The sequence below is a fragment of the Aethina tumida genome, chromosome 1, assembly GCF_024364675.1.
Source record: "Aethina tumida isolate Nest 87 chromosome 1, icAetTumi1.1, whole genome shotgun sequence".
Lineage (NCBI taxonomy): Eukaryota > Metazoa > Arthropoda > Insecta > Coleoptera > Nitidulidae > Aethina > Aethina tumida.
Window position 1 is genome coordinate 8,320,665 of NC_065435.1, and position 19,031 is coordinate 8,339,695.

At 34.9% G+C, this 19,031-nt stretch overlaps 3 protein-coding genes across 3 annotated transcripts; 1 reads left to right on the forward strand and 2 right to left on the reverse strand.

Moving 5' to 3' along the window:
• The first annotated feature begins 602 nt into the window (after nt 1-602).
• On the forward strand, nt 603-3,196 carry LOC109596296 (V-type proton ATPase subunit S1). Its single transcript, XM_020011808.2, has 6 exons — nt 603-778; nt 951-1,062; nt 1,118-1,385; nt 1,442-1,527; nt 1,587-1,777; nt 1,858-3,196. Exons 1-6 carry the CDS (start codon nt 684-686, stop codon nt 2,243-2,245), a joined length of 1,140 nt encoding a protein of 379 aa, XP_019867367.2. The 5' UTR covers nt 603-683; the 3' UTR covers nt 2,246-3,196.
• Nucleotides 3,197-4,267: 1,071 nt separating this feature from the next.
• Nucleotides 4,268-10,204, reverse strand: LOC109596307 (striatin-interacting protein 1). The gene is made up of 9 exons (XM_020011821.2): nt 10,023-10,204; nt 9,427-9,830; nt 9,201-9,376; nt 8,832-9,145; nt 8,415-8,780; nt 7,072-7,544; nt 6,846-7,017; nt 6,590-6,794; nt 4,268-6,530 (listed from the first exon to the last, which is right to left on the reverse strand). Exons 1-9 carry the CDS (start codon nt 10,098-10,100, stop codon nt 6,277-6,279), a joined length of 2,442 nt encoding a protein of 813 aa, XP_019867380.1. The 5' UTR covers nt 10,101-10,204; the 3' UTR covers nt 4,268-6,276.
• Nucleotides 10,205-11,476: 1,272 nt separating this feature from the next.
• Nucleotides 11,477-18,111, reverse strand: LOC109596309 (midasin). The gene is made up of 9 exons (XM_020011824.2): nt 17,953-18,111; nt 14,733-15,040; nt 14,621-14,680; nt 13,912-14,563; nt 13,336-13,863; nt 13,107-13,279; nt 12,861-13,052; nt 12,536-12,799; nt 11,477-12,477 (listed from the first exon to the last, which is right to left on the reverse strand). The coding sequence occupies exons 1-9, from the start codon at nt 18,023-18,025 to the stop codon at nt 12,091-12,093; spliced, it is 2,637 nt and encodes an 878-aa protein (XP_019867383.2). The 5' UTR covers nt 18,026-18,111; the 3' UTR covers nt 11,477-12,090.
• Between the last annotated feature and the right edge of the window lie 920 nt (nt 18,112-19,031).

Consider the following 19,031-nt stretch of genomic DNA (forward strand, 5'->3'; position numbering starts at 1 on the left):
TGTTGCAACGCCAAATTTAAAAGTCCAGCAAGGTGAGGTCAGGCACTGCCTTCTACAAAAACAAAAACTGGTCCAAATCCCTGAGCAAATAAAATAATAATTGGTTGAATAACGGCACTAAACAATAGGTAATTTAAAAATGAACCGAATAATATGTATTTAAAATCACAAATTACATTTTTTGGAAACAAAAATATTACAATAAATGGAATGATATTAATTTTTATGTATTAAGTATCCAAAAAGTAAAATAAATTTAGAGCTACAAATAATATTTCTGGTCAAAATAAAACGTACTGGAAATATTTTTAAATCTATTTAATCTAGGAACTCAAATTATTTACTTCAAATGACGCGCAGCACATTTGAAGCTGAATAATTAAAATTCAGTTAGGTGATTTTTATATTCCATATCAATGTTCTGGGCGTCCTCTGTGACGTGATAAGAGAATTAAGAATACATTCTTACAGGCTTTTAAAAACTCCCCACCACATCATACGTTATATAATAGTGTTAGTAAAAATTGATAGATGGCGCAAAATTATTGTAAACGTAATCCAACAGATGGCTACGATTTGTGGTCGCCCAGTCCACCTGATTGTCAAATGATTACAACTCCCAGTTTCACGTGATCCTTTAAAATTTTTGTGGCTGCGTTCTAGTTGCCTTTAGTTTTGTTAAAATGATGATGTTAAAAGGTTCTTTAGTGCTTCTATCAACGATATTAGTGGCACAATGTACCGAGTTCGTGCCCGTTTTCAGCTGGGGATCACTAAAGTAAGTTTGTTTTCGTTTAAAGTTTTTTTCCAATTGGATAAAACCAAAACCCATAAAATGTTTACTGCCGTCCGTTATATCGATTAACGTCCTAATTCACTGACGAAAATCATTCGCTAACAATTGAACGTCGCCAATTTGATGTCACATTTCTTGGTCATATGATTTACAGATCCATAGAAAAAGTTCCTGCCCTTCACAAAATCAGCCAGGACTCGTTTCTGGACGCAGTGCAAGCACAATTAAAGAAAAACGTACACACTGTCGTATTTGCTGAACAAACAGTAAGTTCTACAAAGTCATGTAAAAAAAAATGTGCCACATAACATTGCATTTCAGCTTAGTTCTGAAGACTTTGGACTGAAGAACTCACAGGGTGAAACTGCATTCCCTTATTTATCAGAACTGAAAACGGACTATAAAGTAGAATATTTGCCGTCAGTGCAAAATCCCATTAAAGCTTTGAAACATAGTGAGGGTGAAGTTGAGGAGGTCTCAATTGATTCCTTGAAGGAGTCTTTGGACATTCCTGAGTCTGGAGTTCTAATCATTGATCTCAATGATGCCAAAGATAATGAACACAGGTGGAACATGCTGGAACGTCACGGTAAGTTGCGTTTTTTTGTTTACTTTTTATGTGTAAATTAAATTGTGTCTTTTTAGACCAAATGATTGTGTCAATCTTTAAGAAACTGGTTGAAAAGTATGAAAATGTTGTTGCCTTTTACACGGCCCGTCATAATTCTTGGGTAAATTGATTTACATAATAGTTGTACATAAAACATTCTTATAAAATAATTGATTTTAGGTTTCCTCAGAAAACAGCAACAACAGACAACGTAGATCTTTGTTGGAAGCTGAGGAAGATAAAAGTAACGCCACTTTTTCTGTAGTAAATAAACTGGCTTATGTGTATGGAAACGTCACATCAGATAAATTGAGTGCGAAAAATGAAAGCAACACAATTATATTGACATTTGCGACAGAGCCCGCCTTAAGGTATTGTTTTTAATAAACACCATGCATTTTCAAATTTTCAGTTTCTTTGCATCTGGTGTTTCATTTAACATTATTTCCAGTTTGTCCTTCAAAGAAACTGACGCTGGTTACGTTGAGCTGGTGAGCGGAGACTTGGGAGGAGAATCCCTTCTGGGAGTTAGTGACATATACGCCCCATCCGGCTTTTCCTATCATTGTTCAAACCAACATTTCAAAAGCGCAAACAAATCCTTACTGATCAAAGACTTCCAGATTCAGGTGTTCCTGGGAAACACAACTAACGAAAAGTTCGGCGACGCGTACGATTGCGTTGGATTCACGTCCGCACCGATCTGGTCTGGATTGTTCGTGACGTTTATTTTGCTGTTCATTTTGACCCTCGGTCTGACAATGATGATGGACATTAAGACGATGGATCGTTTTGATGATGCCAAGGGTAAAACAATTACCATAAATGCTTCAGAATAATGCATCAAAAAAAAAATAACTAGGTGTTACCTCAATGTTTACATTACACCTATAGCCTTTAACTTAGCTCAGTATTGTGTAAAACCCCTTCAGATTTATACTTTTTTGGATGATGTGGCTCATGTGATATCTACAGCTTCTATATTATAACATCATCTTAGTCTGATTTCTGAATTTGGGGTAGCATTGTAGGCCTAACAAATAATTCGGCTCAATGTCCCACTATGCCCTACTTTGAAATCTTTGTCAATTTTACAACAATGAAAATCTAGTCCTATAGCTTACAGTTGCTTTTTTAATAGGTACTGTAAGCTATGAGAGTAACCAATTTATACTTAATTTAGTAAAAAGTTGCTTACAGATTAAATACGTCAAATAATATAATCGAATTTGTCAATAAGGGTCCTACTTCAACTTTTTACTAGCGAAAACGAATTTCTTGTGGAGCATAGTTTGACGAATATATACAATTTATAATATATATATATGACAATAGTATTTTTATTATTTTTGGATCAATATAAATAGTTGTTTGGTCAAGTAGGAAATATATTGTTGAATATATGTAATATGTTAAGGAAATAGGGTAACCAACTTAATTTGGCCTATTTTTTGGATGTTAGGTTTGCACTATAGAAAAATTTACTAATTTTGTAAAATTGTACTTCTTGTTTGTTGCGTTAATTTGTAAATATATAAAAAATCTATTCCCCTGTTAATGTATAGTGTTATCATATGTTTCAAAGTGCCCTTATTTTATTTCATTCCAACATTTTAGATCATTTTTAGATGACACCCTCCTCTTAGTTTATACATTAAATGTACATTTTTTAACGGTAGTGATTCATGGTTATGGGTAATTTTATTTGTATATAATGTCATAGAATGTTTTACTGTATTTAGTTGCCAAACAATGTAGACTTGTGTCATCAATAAATTATTATATACATCTTTTTGTTTTTTATTTATTCCCCAAATAGAACACAAATTATAAGTCAAAGGTATATTTCATTCAAATCGTTTCTGGACACAGTGTAAGCACAATTAAAAAGGTATTTGTTGAGCAAACATTAAGGTCTACGAACTTGTGTAAATAAAATGTGCCACATAACACTGCATCTCAGCTCAGTTCTAAAAACTAAAACTGCATTCCCTTATTTATCAGAACAAAATACCGTGAAATATATATAATATAAAATGAAATATTTGGCGTCAGTGCAAAATTCCATTAAAGTTTTGAAACAGTGAAAGTGAAATTGAGGAGGTCTCAATTGATTCCTCGAAGGAGTCTTTGGACATTCCTCAGTTTGGAGTTCTAATCATTAATCTCAATGATGCCAAAGAAAATGAATGCTGGAGCGTCACGATAATATGAGTTTTTGTATTTGGTTTCTAAGACATCTTTTAAAAGTATGAAAATGTTAAAAACATAGTGAGTGTGAAGTTGAGGAGATCCCCATTAATTAATTAAAGGAGTCTTTGGACATTTTTGAGTCTGGAGTATGGATATAATATTATTGATACTGAAATAATTTATCTCAATGATACCAAAGACAATGAACACGAGTGTCACGATAAGATGTGATTTTTATTTGGCTTTTATATGTAAATTAAATTTGTATCCTTTTAGACCAAATGATAATGTTCATCTTTAAGAAATTGATTGAAAAGTACGAAAATGTTATTGCCTTTTACATGGCCCGTCATAATTCATAGTCAAATTGATTACCATAATAGTTGTACATAAATATTCTTGTAAACTAATTGTGATTTTAGGTTGCTTCAGAAATCAGCAACAACAGACAACGCAGATCTTTGTTGGAAGTTTTAAGATGAAAGTAGCAATGGTACGAAAACCTCTCATCGATAAATTGAGTGCGAAAACTGAAAGCATTGATATTTACGACATTTACGAATTTACATATAAAATTATATCCGGTTTATTCTTCAAAGAAACCGGAGCTGGTTAGTGGAGACTTGGGCAGAGAAACTCTTCAGGGAATTATTGAAATAAAACACGAATTATAAAGGCAGAGGTATATTTCATTCAAATAAATACAATCAGGCCTACTCTGCTAAGCTAAATTCTGAAATTCACATTAAATTAATATTATCAATTACAAATGCTAAAGCTGATGTTCTGCTTTGATTTTCCTATTTGCTACCTAATAACTTTTTAGCAATAGGTTTTGGTGTTTGAGATTAGAATATGATTTTTTGGCATTTGTTATGCTGTGCTTTCAAAATTCATTGACCCTGATTGGAGGTGTTGCACATTTCGCCGTATAAATTCATTTTGTACCATATAGTATTGAAAGCACTGAATATGTGTGTATGGAAGATTATTATTATTATTATTATTATTATTAGTAGTGGTAGTATGTACAATGAAATTATGCTACTTTAGAAATTGAATTGAAATACATCTACTTATTTATATTGCTTTAGAATTACGGGTGATAAATACGGACTGTTTTGTAGTGCCGCTAAAACCTACAGTGCTTATTATATACAGTTAACTTTATATCATAATCGCAGAAACTTCTCGTAAAAAATTCAACATCACAATTAAATCAAAGTGTTCCCTTAGATTATAGGTAACAGCAGTTTTCATTCAGGAAGTATTACAATGCTCACTTACTTCCCAGATACTAATTTTAAGCATAAAATGTTAAGTTTCAATAGGTTTTGGAAGTTCATTTTTAACACGTATATATCAAGTTTTAAAAATGTTTGTAAGGTATTTGTATTTGCCACTAGCTTCGGTATTTATAGACCATTCATTATAAAGTACAAACGTATAAAGACCAACACAAAGAAGTATTTTTTAAACTTGATATATACCATAAAAAGCAGTTTATAAAAAACAACTTTATCACCTTGATTGAAGACCCCAGCGTCAAAAATGTAATGTAACTGACTTCAAATGAGTCCAAAAAATTCAACTATCACAATAACAAAATACTTGAGATTTAAGCAAAAGACATTGCAGTTAAAACCTAAACCACAATAATTACACAATAAAAAGATTACAATGATTTTCTAAGACTTGCTAATAAAACAATCGGTTACATTTTCATGATGAAGCAGTGGTCGAACTTTGTAAGAGGTTTTAACCTCGGCACCGAGTGAATCTATTACACAATCATTCAGAAATTCACACATTTTTAATTACAACTTTTTAAAAAATGTGTTTAATACTGTAAAACAAAACGATACTTTTGGTATATTTCGCCAAATATTAAAAACCAAAAATAATTTTCTACAGAGTGTAGTGTATAAATAAATACGTTCACAAAATTACCAGCTCAAAAATGAATAAATGTAAAATTGTCCACCTTAATCAATTAATAACACAATAATCACAATTTTAAGGTGAGAGTAAATACTTAATAATAACAAAATTCAATATAAACTAGTGTAAAAATTATACAGAGTTAATTAAAAATATCACATTTAATGTTCGACAATATTATTTAACACATACCACGTGAATTAAACGCAATTTGAGGACTGAACCTCGGCAACTAGTGAGTAAATTAAATTCCGCATTTGTTCAAAAAATTCGCACAATTCCTAATATGTAAACGCGTTAACTGGCAGCCAATGTGTTACACCCAAACTATTTTCAAGTTAAAATAATATTTTTATAAACACTTAACATGTATAGAAATAAAACGTGACTCGTAACCTGACATCAATTTGATATTAACGAATACGCCAGCAGAATATCATCTTTAGCATAAAGCTTAAAAAATTTCACCAATAGTCTATACATTGAAATAGCAGTGTAGACCCAAATAAATTATCTACTACAAAATTGGATAGTAAAAAGTTACGTCTAAATGCTATTATACAAATTAAATCCTAAAAAAAGGGCAGATGTACTATGAATCCATGCAATAAATCTTACAGTTGTTTCTATAAAAAGGCTAGTTTTTTATTGCGGTGATGTGCAGTGAATCCATTATAAATCACTAAAAACTATAATATTTATTGCATGACTGTATAAGTTACGTTTAAAAAAATAATTATCCTTGTTTCAGCAAGAGTTTGTCCCATTCAATTGGTGTGCCAAATACTTCCTGTTCTAACCAAAGATGATAATGCCTTTTAAAACTGTCAGATAAATCGTGTGTCGTTCCAAGGACACTGTTCAAACAATTATCTACTGGCTCGTATTCACTGTCTGCTATTTGTGTGTACCTCCTATTGTTAAACCTGTCAACTGACGCTCTCAATGCGCATTCCTCGGCTTGGAAATCCCACGGCCTGGCATCCAAATCTGTAAGAAAGCGTTTAGAACAACTTTTTACTTCAAAACCCCTCAATTGATCTACGTACCGTTTCCGTATGCCCAATCATCATTGAGGCGATGTCTGACCTTCTGATAGATGGCACTTATGGTCTTCATGTTCGACTTCCTCCATTGCCTGCCCAAGTACTTAGTTTGCATCTTAAGCAACTTCAGCACGTACAACTGAGTCATCGCATGCCTGACTTTCAGAGTACGCTTCAGTATTGGTGCCGACTTGAAAACCACCAGCATCTAAAACAACATTCCCAATAACTGCGAGCTGGCAGGAACATCAATACCCACCATTATCCGTGAATGCTTCCATTTGGTCAGCTTGTTCAGTATCCTCAGCAGATTGATGCACGAAAACATGTTCCGCCACGAGAACGGTATTGGATCCCCGATCTCCAGACTCTCCGTAGTGAGCTCGGGCTGATCTCCAATTACGCAAGACGGAAAATCCAGTATTGGAATGCTGGAATTCCACTAATAGTAACACAAAGAACCAACATTTAATAAATAAACTTACGCGTTCTTGGCGCCAACGTATGCCATGATGTTTTGGTTGAAGAATTTCAGAACCAGAGGTATGCAATTGGCGAACACCAGGTGCTGCGACATAAATTCAAATTGATAGATGTGATTGATCTTGAAGTGCTTGAGCAGCAACAACAATATCGCAGACACAGCTTTGACGATGATCTCCTTGTGTCTGTTCACATCTATGCCCAGTTTGGTCGACCTGAGCACAGTCATGGGCATCTCCTCCGGCAGCACGTCGGCCATTATGTTGATGGAGTCGGTTTTCGCCTTCGACGTGGGAGCTGCGGCCAGAAGTATTTTCAGAAGGGCTATCATGTACTGCGGCAGATTCGGCAGCATTGCTTGATACAGGATTTCGGTCGGTGTCATCTCGATCTCGCCTTCGCTTGTCGACAGCGGGTTCCTGGCAATTTCTTCCTCCTTTTGGATTTGCAGCTCCGCCAGCGAAGTGTAGACATGCTTAAAAGATTTTGGCCCGTTATGGCTATTTTGTAACGCCAATTTGTTAAACAATTTTTAGGCCTTCAACTTATCACTACGTGTACTACAGAAGTTGGCCAATTTATTGATATTTACACATAATATTAGATATTATATCTTTATTTTTTAAAATCTAATATAATTTCATATTTGAACAAAGGTAGAAGGGTAATATGTTACAAAACGGACAAATAAATGAGCAGAAACAGTTTACAAGATTTCATATAATCCAGAGGCACTTTTAAATGTGCCTCTTCGCGCCAATTCGTTTCATAAATCAACCATGCCAACATTCGCGCATGCGCTTTAAGGTCGGACTGTTGTTTCAATGGTAAGGGAGCTGAGGCGTCCCTCTAGCCAATATCCAGCTCCAAATATCATTTGTTGTTAAAGAATTAAATTGCCTAATTCTTAATTTGAATTTTACGGACTAAATTTACATGATAAAAACACTGATTATTCAAATTGTATGTTGTTAATTAAGCGTAAATAGAAATAAAATATTGTTTTTGTTTTTTCTTGTTCTAAATCCAAAATATGGATTTTTCGTAAAAAAAAAAATTGAGAAAGTTATTGCTTTCGGCACACATTTCCCTAACATCCTGTATAATGTGTCTTACTAAACCTCACGAGCCGCCATTGGTCACAATATTCTACTACCAACATATAAACAAAATTTGTATACAAAAGTATACAGGTTGCATATATGAAAATAATATAACCTAAAAATAAATATGTTGCCTGCACTGTCGAAAAACTGGTATATACAAATTGTCTAACAAACTGGTAAGTGTTTAATAGTTATTGTGTAATTTGTGAGAAATTATACTAATAACTATTAATACTTACATCTTTAAGTGTTTTTACTCCCTCATGTATTGGCTCAGGAAGTCCAAACATGGTTGTCCTATCATTCTGCAGACTATATCCTACGAATTTCATTCTAGCAGTGTCTAAGAACATGTCAATATCCTTTTGCCTGACTTTGGGTTTCCAAGGCAAACCACGAGGTAACATAATAGTGTTTTGTAAAGTGGGTGACATAGGCCTATTCTGGTAATTATTATACATCTGGCCGTCACTATTTTCTGCCGGCCTCCTTTCATCGTAATCTGACATATCAGACAAGTCATCTGCGTTTTCGCCGCTCATCGAAGCTTCGAGTTCCATGCCCAACGACTCGTGATCATCCAAGCTGCTTTGCTTCATCAGACTCTAAAATAAAACATTGTACAAACCTCAAACATTTCACGTGTCAGTTCTCACCCTTCGAAACGGTCTGGGGTTCCTCTTTTCGTTCTGTGCTTCAAGTAAATCCGACGCGCTGGCAGGTGGAGAGGATGATCTCATAGTTTTGGCGATCTCCATGGTGTCTTCATCCTGTTGCGGCAAACCGGCCCGTTTACGTTTCTCAATTTTCAGCTCCCTGAGCGTGCTCATGCCGCCCAGAGACACCAAAATTAACTTCCACAATAAGAGCAGCACCTTCTTCATGGGGAAATGTGGGGCGGCGCCGCTACAAAATCTAGTCACCATGCCGAGCAGCTTGACTATCAAAAGGTCCTCGCCACTTGCGTTCGCTAAAACGTTCACACGGGTTCAGTGAGTCGTTCACTTCGGTTGCAACACGTTTACCTATCTCGTTACAAAAGGAATTCACATCGGCCTGGAACTCGTCGCATCCGGTGGCTTTCTCGTTCCGGATCACTTCGGTGATGGTGTATAAAACTGACAGAATAACGCGCAAATCCTGCGAATCCGCCAGCGACACGGCTATTTTGCGCATGGCGACGTGTGCCGCCGTACTGTTCCTGAAACGTATTTGTTAGTACTGATCACTCCTCGACTTACAACTACATACTCGATCTCAATGTTAAGTAAATCGGTGAATGCATTGAAAGCACCAAGTTGATATAGTAAAATGGAGTTACGGCGGGCCCACTGCGCCTGCTCTGTGTCGGACTGCATTTCAGCCCAACATCCCTGAGTTATGTACAATATACATCTGGCACTTCGCATTCGAAGAGGTTTACTGCTGACTTCCAGTTGATCTAACAGCTTCATAACTACCGACTTCTTCTCCTCGACGCCCAGCCGCTGCCAGCTGGGCGGCAGATTGTACTGCTCCATTTGGTCCTCGAACGCCCTGACATTGAGGGTGAGCTCAGGTTGTTCGGTGTAGCTGTACAGTTCCGCGATTTCGTTCTGATGCGTGTCGGTGTCATCGTAGACGAACTCGAGATCGGGTGAATCACCACCGCCACCCTACAAATTTCAAACAATTTCAATGTTGTTAAAGTCAACTGTCAAATTGAATAGGTTATTTTTAATGTTTATTGACAGTAACCGACGTTGACGGAGTGTCAGAGATATGACAACTATACGGTTAATTTAGCGCGGTTGTTATGACTACAATTGGATATCAGTGCATGCTTGTAGAAAAAATAAAAAACTTACATCCGAGTCTTGTCTCTGACGTCTGATGATCTCTCGAAGTCTGGGCAAACCTCTCTTTCCGTTACCGTTTGGATCCATGCTGAGTCAGAAGGCATTATTCATTTTAATCATAACATCTTAGAAGCGTACACGTTATTTATTTATTTATTAAGCACTTAAAAATTATGGAAACATCGCCATTATCCCGTTAAACTGGGTAGGGATATTGACCCAGGCTTTTGAGCACCATCTATGAATTACTTGTTGAAGTTAGACCGGGACTTTTAAATAAAAATATGTTTTTCAACAAATTTATTTAATTATTAAAATAGGTGCGTAGTTTTATTGAGATAATGATAAGATTTATTACCGTGAAGTACCACACTCAATCATACATGAAACAATAAAATCAGATATGATATCAACACTTGCAATCCAGTATTATCATGGAATAAACAAACAAACGCATTTGATTAATCAATACAGAGGATTTACAACATACAACCAATAACATTCAATTATGACATGACATTGAATGGGACTATATTCATTGACTAATTTGGAATTACTCTGTTCATTTAAATAAACAGTACTTATGAAGTGTATTTTCCATTATATATAATGAACAAATTATATTAACGTAAATTTTTTAATTAAACGTAAATTTAAAAACAATTTTAATAAATATTTACCAATTTATAATATTTAATAATTAAGCTGGTGTGATAACACTTCATTAAAAATTGAACCTTGAAAATGATACAATATTCAATGTATTATTCATATTTTCCATTTAAGGCACGTCAAGCCTGTAAATACATTATATAACTTTTATACAAGAAAGCTTGAGAATATCTAGATACAACATAATAAATAAATATTTAATTATTTTTTAATTTATGATGTGGAACATTTAATATACAAAGTGTTTCTAAAATAGCTGACCAAAATATAATTTTCAAATATTGTTTTTTCCCTCATAACCGTAACCTTTGTTCCAAGTGTGTTTAAATCTAATATATATTATTCTAAAATATATTCTTACAATCCAATGTAATAAACTTTTTTTGTAATGATAAAGTAGTGTAGATTCTGGGGGAGTTCCCTCTTTTTGTCATCCATATTTTCTACGCTACTGATATTGTTTAAAACCATTACTTTTCCTATTCTTTACCCAATTTAGAAAAAAGGTACTCTTAATTATATTTTGATTTTAGTTTTAAAAAATATTTAGTGTCGTAGGAAATATGGATAAAAAATAGGGGAATCCCCCACAATGTAAGCTTCGGTATCATTATAGAGAAAATTTATTACATAACTTGAGGGACAGTATTTAATATACTTTAGGAGAAACTGCAGAAAAACATTTTATTATTTTATATTTTAGAAGTAAGAATTTTTGTTCCATTAAATCATTGTACCTATACTTACCTTCATAAATTGTGTGGTGAAAGTTATATAAAATAACTAGAATATACAAATTAAATATTTTATTGTATTGTTTTCCTTAACCTATGTCTTCTTACAATGTAACACTTGATAAATAATTCGAATGAAAGATACATAAATGAGAGACGAAAAAATAAATATCTAAATAAATTAAACACTACAATACAACAGTACATCTGTACATTCGGTATACAATACATTACTACAATAATTAAGAACACTGTCATTAAAATTTAGTAAAGCTGGTAAGGAATTGTACATCTGGTGACAAAAAGATACATACATATACTTAATAAATAAACTCACTCTCTTTGAAATAAATTCGACTTTGCTTTCTTTGAACACTCCGATTGCAAGAAACCTTAAATGCGATCAAAAACACGTGGCAGGAGACTAGGGCAAGCATTGGCATTGGCATTGGCTGATTAATTTTAATTATTGTCTAAACGCACTGTCACATCACATGAGTTTCACAGGATAACTAAATGTGTGACTCGACTCTTGATCAACGTCCTTTAAATTGGGCTTAATAAATGAACTGAGAAACATTGCTAGAGTCTATAGTCTAGTATTTTATTATTTTTTGCAGGACGTCGTATCCTGCCAACGGAGGGATAATACTTGGTCCTTAGAATCGGGCTCAACTTCCTGGAGCTGCTGATAAGTTGGCTTCTTGTAAAGCCACTTCTACGTTACGTCTGTGTGTACCCACAAGTTCAGGGAGATCATACGCGATGGCGATGTCCAATCTGTTGATTGGACAACCTCTGAAGTACGTGCATGTAGCAGACAACTGTTGGAAATCGTACAGAGGATTTAAGTTGAAGAAGTCCTTGTAAACCTCTGGGTCGGGCAAATCGTATCTGGAGATGTTCGTTAATGTTGACAGACCTTCGTAGATGTGGTAGTCTTGTGGGTGTTGGATAATAGCATCCGCTACTTGTTTACGGTTTCCAAACACGGATTTATGATTGTAGTAAGTCGTAAGGTAACAGTCTACCATTTTAGCGTGATTTCGTACACGCACCTGGAAGAAACATCCTTTCAATTAACTAATTCTACCCTTTATGATGTCTTATACGTACCGCGAATCTTCGTGCACTGGCGATTTTATTTTCTATGCGTTTGTCGATGGCACCTCGTAAATCCCTAAGGAAAGCCCTCTCTTGTGCTTGCAAAAGTCTCACAGGAGCCCAAGATTCGTATGGTCTGGACCACAATGATGTGGTGTACATGATTGGAGGTTGTGGAGAAGACATCAATGGTGAGATGTTCCAGATCAGAGCACCTTGTACTCTCATAAGTTCTTCTGGTTTCACTTGATCAGCCTTATTCAAAATAATTCTGGTCTGTAAGGACAAAAATTTAAATGAAATAAACGTTTGCTATTGTTGTGTTTTATTTATTTACCTGATGTTCCCTTCCTTTAAGCTGATCGAGAATAGCTTCAGTTTCTGGTCCTACATCAAGTTTAGAGGGGTCGTAGACCAAAAATATAATATCGGCTCTGTCAATGAACCATTGGCAGGCATCGTTGAATGGGAAGACTCTTGAAATTTGTTTTCGTACTTCCAGTATTCCAGGAATTTCGACAATGTTAACCTACACAAAATTATCACACAATAGATTGTTCAAAATGTTACTATAACAACTCACCTTTTCCAAAAGTTTAGATGGGATCTTCAAACCTCTAAGACGTTCTTCCAAGCCTTGCCCGAATTTTTGTAGACCTGAGAATGTAAAGTCAGCCGCCAATTCGGTACCGTCAACTACTTCCGGTTCTTCTCCGTGCATTAAAATATTAAAGTATGCGGGGGATGGTTCAGCACCTAAATAAATGTATATTCATTAATTTAATGTATTTTTAGAAATTTAAATTAACTACCTGTACGCAAAGATGTTTCGTTATACTCATTGTTGACCAAATAATTGATGATGGAGGATTTTCCACCACTCCAAGGTCCCATGAAGAGTATCAACGGTTTAGAGAAGATTTCAGAGTCACCGAAATGTCTGTTGCTAAGATCCCTGTATTTGTACAAAACTTCCAAAGGCTTGATGGCGTTTTCGTAAAGTTTTTTAAGTTCACGCAAAGTAATATCGGAAACTCTATTAATAACAGCCTCAACATCAGAAGAATCCCTGTCCAATTTCAAAAGTTGTTCGACGTGCTCCCTTGGTCTTAAGTTCTCAGGGATTTCAATATCCAATGTTAAATCTTCTTCAGGAGCTTCTTCACTCTTAGCTTCATCACCTTCTTCACTTTGTTCAGCATCCTCTTTGCTATCTTTATCATCTCCTTCAGCTGCTTTATCTTCCTCTTCCTTGCTGGCTTTATCATCATCTTCAGCCTTGCTGTCATCATCTGCCTTGGCATCATCCTCAGCCTTGCTGTCATCGTCGGCTTTATCATCTGAAATGATATTAATAAAATGGATAAATTGAAAGAAAAACTACGTACCTTCTTTGCTGGGTTCTTCTGGAGCCTCCCTTTTCTGTCTGGCACTGTCGTCATCATCGCCTTCCTCAGATTTTTCATCTTCCTTGCTCTTGTCATCAGCGGCATCTACTTCTTCTTTGGTATCGTCTTCGGCGCTTTCTTGTTTGCTGTCGTCTTTGCTTTCTTCTTCTTTGTCATCAGCTTTGCTGTCGGCGTCTTGTTCGGCACTTTCTTCCTTAGTTTCGTCTTGTTCTTCTACAGATTCCTTTTTGTCGTCGTCCTCTTCTTTACTTTCTGCTTTCTCTACTGATGGGGCTTCTTCTTCTTTGCTGTCGTCTTTAGTTTCTTCTTTGCTGTCCTCTTTACCTTCTTCTTTGCTGTCGTCTTTAGCTTCTTCTTTGCTGTCTACTGCATCTTCTTTGCTTTCGGCTTTTTCTTCTTCTTTGCTTTCCTCTTTCTCTTCTTCTTTGCTATCTTTATCATCTTCTTTAGTATCAGCTTCATCTTCCTTACTTTGACCATCTTCTTTGGATTCTTCTTTGTCGGCCTCAGCTGCTCCTTCAGCTTCTACCTCTTCTTTGGTGTCATCATCTCCTTCTTTGGAATCAGCTTCTTTGCTACCTTCAGCTTCCTCACTTTTCTTTTCCTCATCTTCTTTGCTTTTGTCGTCCTCCTGTATAAAAATGAAATCCAACTTATTTTAAAAGATGATTGGATGTTTTGTACTTACCGTTACTTCGTCCGTTTTGTCATCATCCGCTGCTTCTTCGCTTTTAGCCTCTTGTTCGTCCTGTAACAAGTTGTTTAGTTGGATTGCTGTTGAAGATTCTACTGGTAATTACCTTTTCGTCAGATTGCGTTTCATCAGGTTGGTCTTCTTGGGCCTCTTGCCCGGCTTCGGATTCGGTCTCGGTACTAGCATTTCCGTCATCGTGGCTTTCGTCATCTCCGTCACCCTCTTGGTGATCGGAGTCGTCGGTAGTGATTTCTACAGTTGGCAAGTCTTCTTTACTATCGCCCGTATCGCCTGTGTCACCCGCACTCTCTGGAGATCCCGCCTCTCCAGTTTCTAACTCTTTAAGAGCTTTCTCGATATAAGGCCGACATTCGGATTCGGAAGGACCCTCAGACTCTACCTCACCTTGCACACCTGTAATAAAACATTTATTCAGTTCCTCCGATACTATCAATAATTTTTATTATTTTCTATTCACCATGATTAATGGTGTTGGTTTTGAGGTGTGTTTACGGTTGCGGTGGCATAATGTTCCATTTAACAATGCTAAAATATTTCAATCATCTAAACGTGTAACAATACGTGCGTCGGGAATGTCGTAATTTATTTTTGGTCGTCGTTATATAGATCACTGGGCAAGTAGTGTGACGAGTTGAGCTTTTTTGCTCTAAATAGAACTTAACACCGTGGATGTGATCAAAATTAGATGACCTTGTCGCTTTCAAATAGTCAAGGCTATTTAAAATGGATTGTTACTTGAAATCAGAATCGATGACAAGTTTTTTGGATTGATAACATAGAATTAAAATAAAGACAGAAGACCAAAAATAAACTTCTCCTCCGTCCCATCGTTCTAAGTTAAACCAATATTTTCTCACGCAGCATTAACCGACTGTTAAAACAGTATTAAAATATCAGTATTTTTAAATTCTCAACCGCCCGTGAGTTTTTTATTTAGACAAAAATTACAACATTTTTGGCACAAAAGTCTATAATGTTGACCTACATTCTGACTGGATTCCAACTTTTGGTCGTGAGCAATTCCAGCGTTTAATACATTTAAATTTTTTTGAAGTGACTCTAAAAAATGATCAGCTCCATTATTACGAAGCCTGTTTCACGATCGGACTCAATGAAAGTAATCGATACGGTCTGTAAAAAACTTCAAAGATTCGAAAATTTATGGCCAAGGCTTCCCACAAACAAACAAAGCTTTAATCATCTTTTTAATGCATCATAACGAGTATTTTAATTGCTTGTTGCTAATCTCAGCAGAACAATGATTATTATTGGCTTTGAATTAAGTACTTCCAGACGCATAAATTTTATTGCTCGTAGAATTAATCAACAGTTCAATTTATGGCTGAAATTTATTTTATTGTGGACATACATTGTACCGTAAAAATCAATTAAACCCACTCAATAATAATTAAAAAAACAACGTAAATTTTGTTTTGTTTGTTGGTTCAAGTTTTAATTCATTATTTGGGGCGGTTGGTTTACACGTTTATTACCAGACACTGTAAACTAATGACCACATAGTTTAAAATTGAGTTAACTGAGTTTTTAGTGTATGTAAAATATTGTTTATATCTAAAATAACGTTCTATTTTCGATAGCTTGAATAACAACATTATTTTTAGTTGTCATATGTGGAACATCGAACAAAAAACTAAATACATGACTTCAAATTTAATATTTAATCTAGTTTATATATTGAGACAAACTTATTTTTAGCAAGAGATAAATGAGGACGATTTATAAAACCAAATAATTCATTTAGGCTTTGATTGTTAACTGTTATTAGTCATCAACTTCAGCACATAGAAAGGAACCGAAGCCTTAACAACTGAGGGCTAAAATTAAAAATTGCTAGTCCTCAACTGCTGAAGATACTTTAGTATGAGCCACACCAAAAAGAATTGTAAAGAGGAGGAGAATTTGGCAAAACTGCTGCCAATAAAGTTAATGAGTCGATCTTGGCAAGATTCTAGAAAGTTTTAACTTCTTAGATCTCTCAAAAAATACGGTGTTCTATTGCTACTTTAGCTACAAGACAAAAAGAGCCAGAGAAGATACATTTCTACAATTTTATTGGTCAATTTAGTTTTAAATCCTATACTTCTAAAGAAGTCAATTAATTATTCCAGATTTTAATCTTCAAGTAATCAAGAGCAGCATTTGGGCCACCACTTGAAAGATGATATTTTAATAGATTTAGGCAAAAATTGCTTCAGAAAAATTATTTGAGGTCATCTAAGTCTTTGAATCTTTGAATAAACTGACCCTTCCATTATTTGATGAAGACTGAAGTAAGTCTTCACACAGAAGTGTGGAGCAAAATGATAATGAAAATAATACTGAAGAAGAAGAAGAAGGTATTCGTTTAAGTTATTAAAAAATCAAAAAATATTTGTATAGTAGTTATTTAAATTAGCTCACATTTATGGACCAGAGAAGTTACACAATCGATAATTTAAAATATTTGGTCCATATAACATGATTTCAACTGGAACAGCGATATTTTTATATTTTAGTTTCGGATATCTAAATCAGTTTGAGACATTTAGTTTATAACTTGTGACGTCAATATATAAACTAATGACATCATATTCCGACGAGAATTGTGACAAAATATAAAAATTTTTGGAAAGTTGATGAGTATGTATTTTTGGATGTGGGAATTAGTTAATTGATGGTTAGATTTATGTGGAAAAAGTGATTTAAGGCGATTTATAGATATAATGTCGTAGTCAAATCTAAATATGTAGCGGTTCAGGCTAGGGTGGCACGGTGTTGGCGATTTGCCTAAAAGTTATTGCATTGGGATCCAGCTACTTTTAGATGAACAAAATTTGCAAAAAAAAATTAACATCAACCTGAAAAAAGTTGTCAATGGTTGTGCAAAAAATGGAAATGAGTGAGTCAATCTAGGATGAGTTAGGTGATGGGTGGGCCAAATTAAAGAATATTAGCTTGGTTAGCCAAAGAGTTAATTTTTTTAGCAAACGTTGATGATTTTAAAGCAAAATATTTATTTATAGATTAAAATATATTTGTGGTCAATTTTTATTATTAGAAACCTGGTTAATCCAAAAATAACATATCATATTATAGACCGAAAACTGGGAATCATGGCCGCCAGTCGTAGCATTACATAATAATTGTATTGATTTCACTACAGCAAACTAATAATTCTTCACAATCTCGAAGGAGTACAGGAGCAAGTACATAACCTAATCCCACGCACTATCACTCGAAATTAAAATTCTTAAATGGTCACTGTTTTTACAAGTTGACAACCTCATATTTTCTTAAACACGTACCCTGCAAGGCAGTGGTGAGAAGGGAAACTCCAAGAAGCAGCAACAGCCATGAGGATCTCCGGTAGATCTCCATGGCTCTCCTCACTACACCGGTCACATAAAAAGTCCCGTACTGAATACCCAAATTACTTTGGACCAACCATCACATAGAACAACGTCGACGGTCAGTAGCGTCGATCCAAAAATATACCTTCACGTTATTACTCCATAGCTAACATATTAAACGCGATCTTTTATTTTTACTTTTATTCAACTTATTCCAATTCGTGCTTCTCTGGGGACACGATCGCCCCATTAACTTCGATATCATTCCAGAAAATAATTTAGAAAACTATTTTGTACTAGTTAGCATCATAATTTGTTTCGAGTTGAATTCTGTCCAATTAAACTTGTTAATACATCTTCATTAGCATTATATATTTATACCAAATGGTTTTGGTACAAGGCATCCAAAAATGCTACATCTAATTTATAAGCAACAAATGGGACCTGTGTTTCTTCGTAACTGGCCTTTCATTTCATTTATGGGTTCAGGATTTGATGATTGGAGGCAGCTACTTCCAGAGCAAGTGAATCAAAATGTTATTGGTAAATCTAGCTAAAAACTGAAGCCATATGAACTAACTAAAGTTACCTTTAATAGAAAGAGAAGAAGATTAAACTATAATTTCAAACAATTGAAAGAGTAAGAAGTAGGTGGTGATTTTTAGTAATCTAATGGATATTTCAAAATATGTGACTACTCCATTTATTGATCTTGGAAGTGTTCTTCATTAGAGTACCGTGGATATTTATTTCAAATACTTTATAAGCGGAGGTTTTAGCCAATTTATCAACAACAACTGAAGACTCAGTTTCTTCCCAATTTGATGTTGATTTGAAGATTGCAGTTATTTTCATAACATTTTGATGAGGTGGAGAAACCAAATTAGCGAACATCTTCAGTTTTAACAACATCATCTGTTAGTACAATGTACATGAAAAGATTAAACCATAATTAAACACAAATCAATTGGATTGACTTTATAGATCTTTGAGGGATTTGGTGCATCTTCTTTAAGGAAAATTAAGTAAATCAT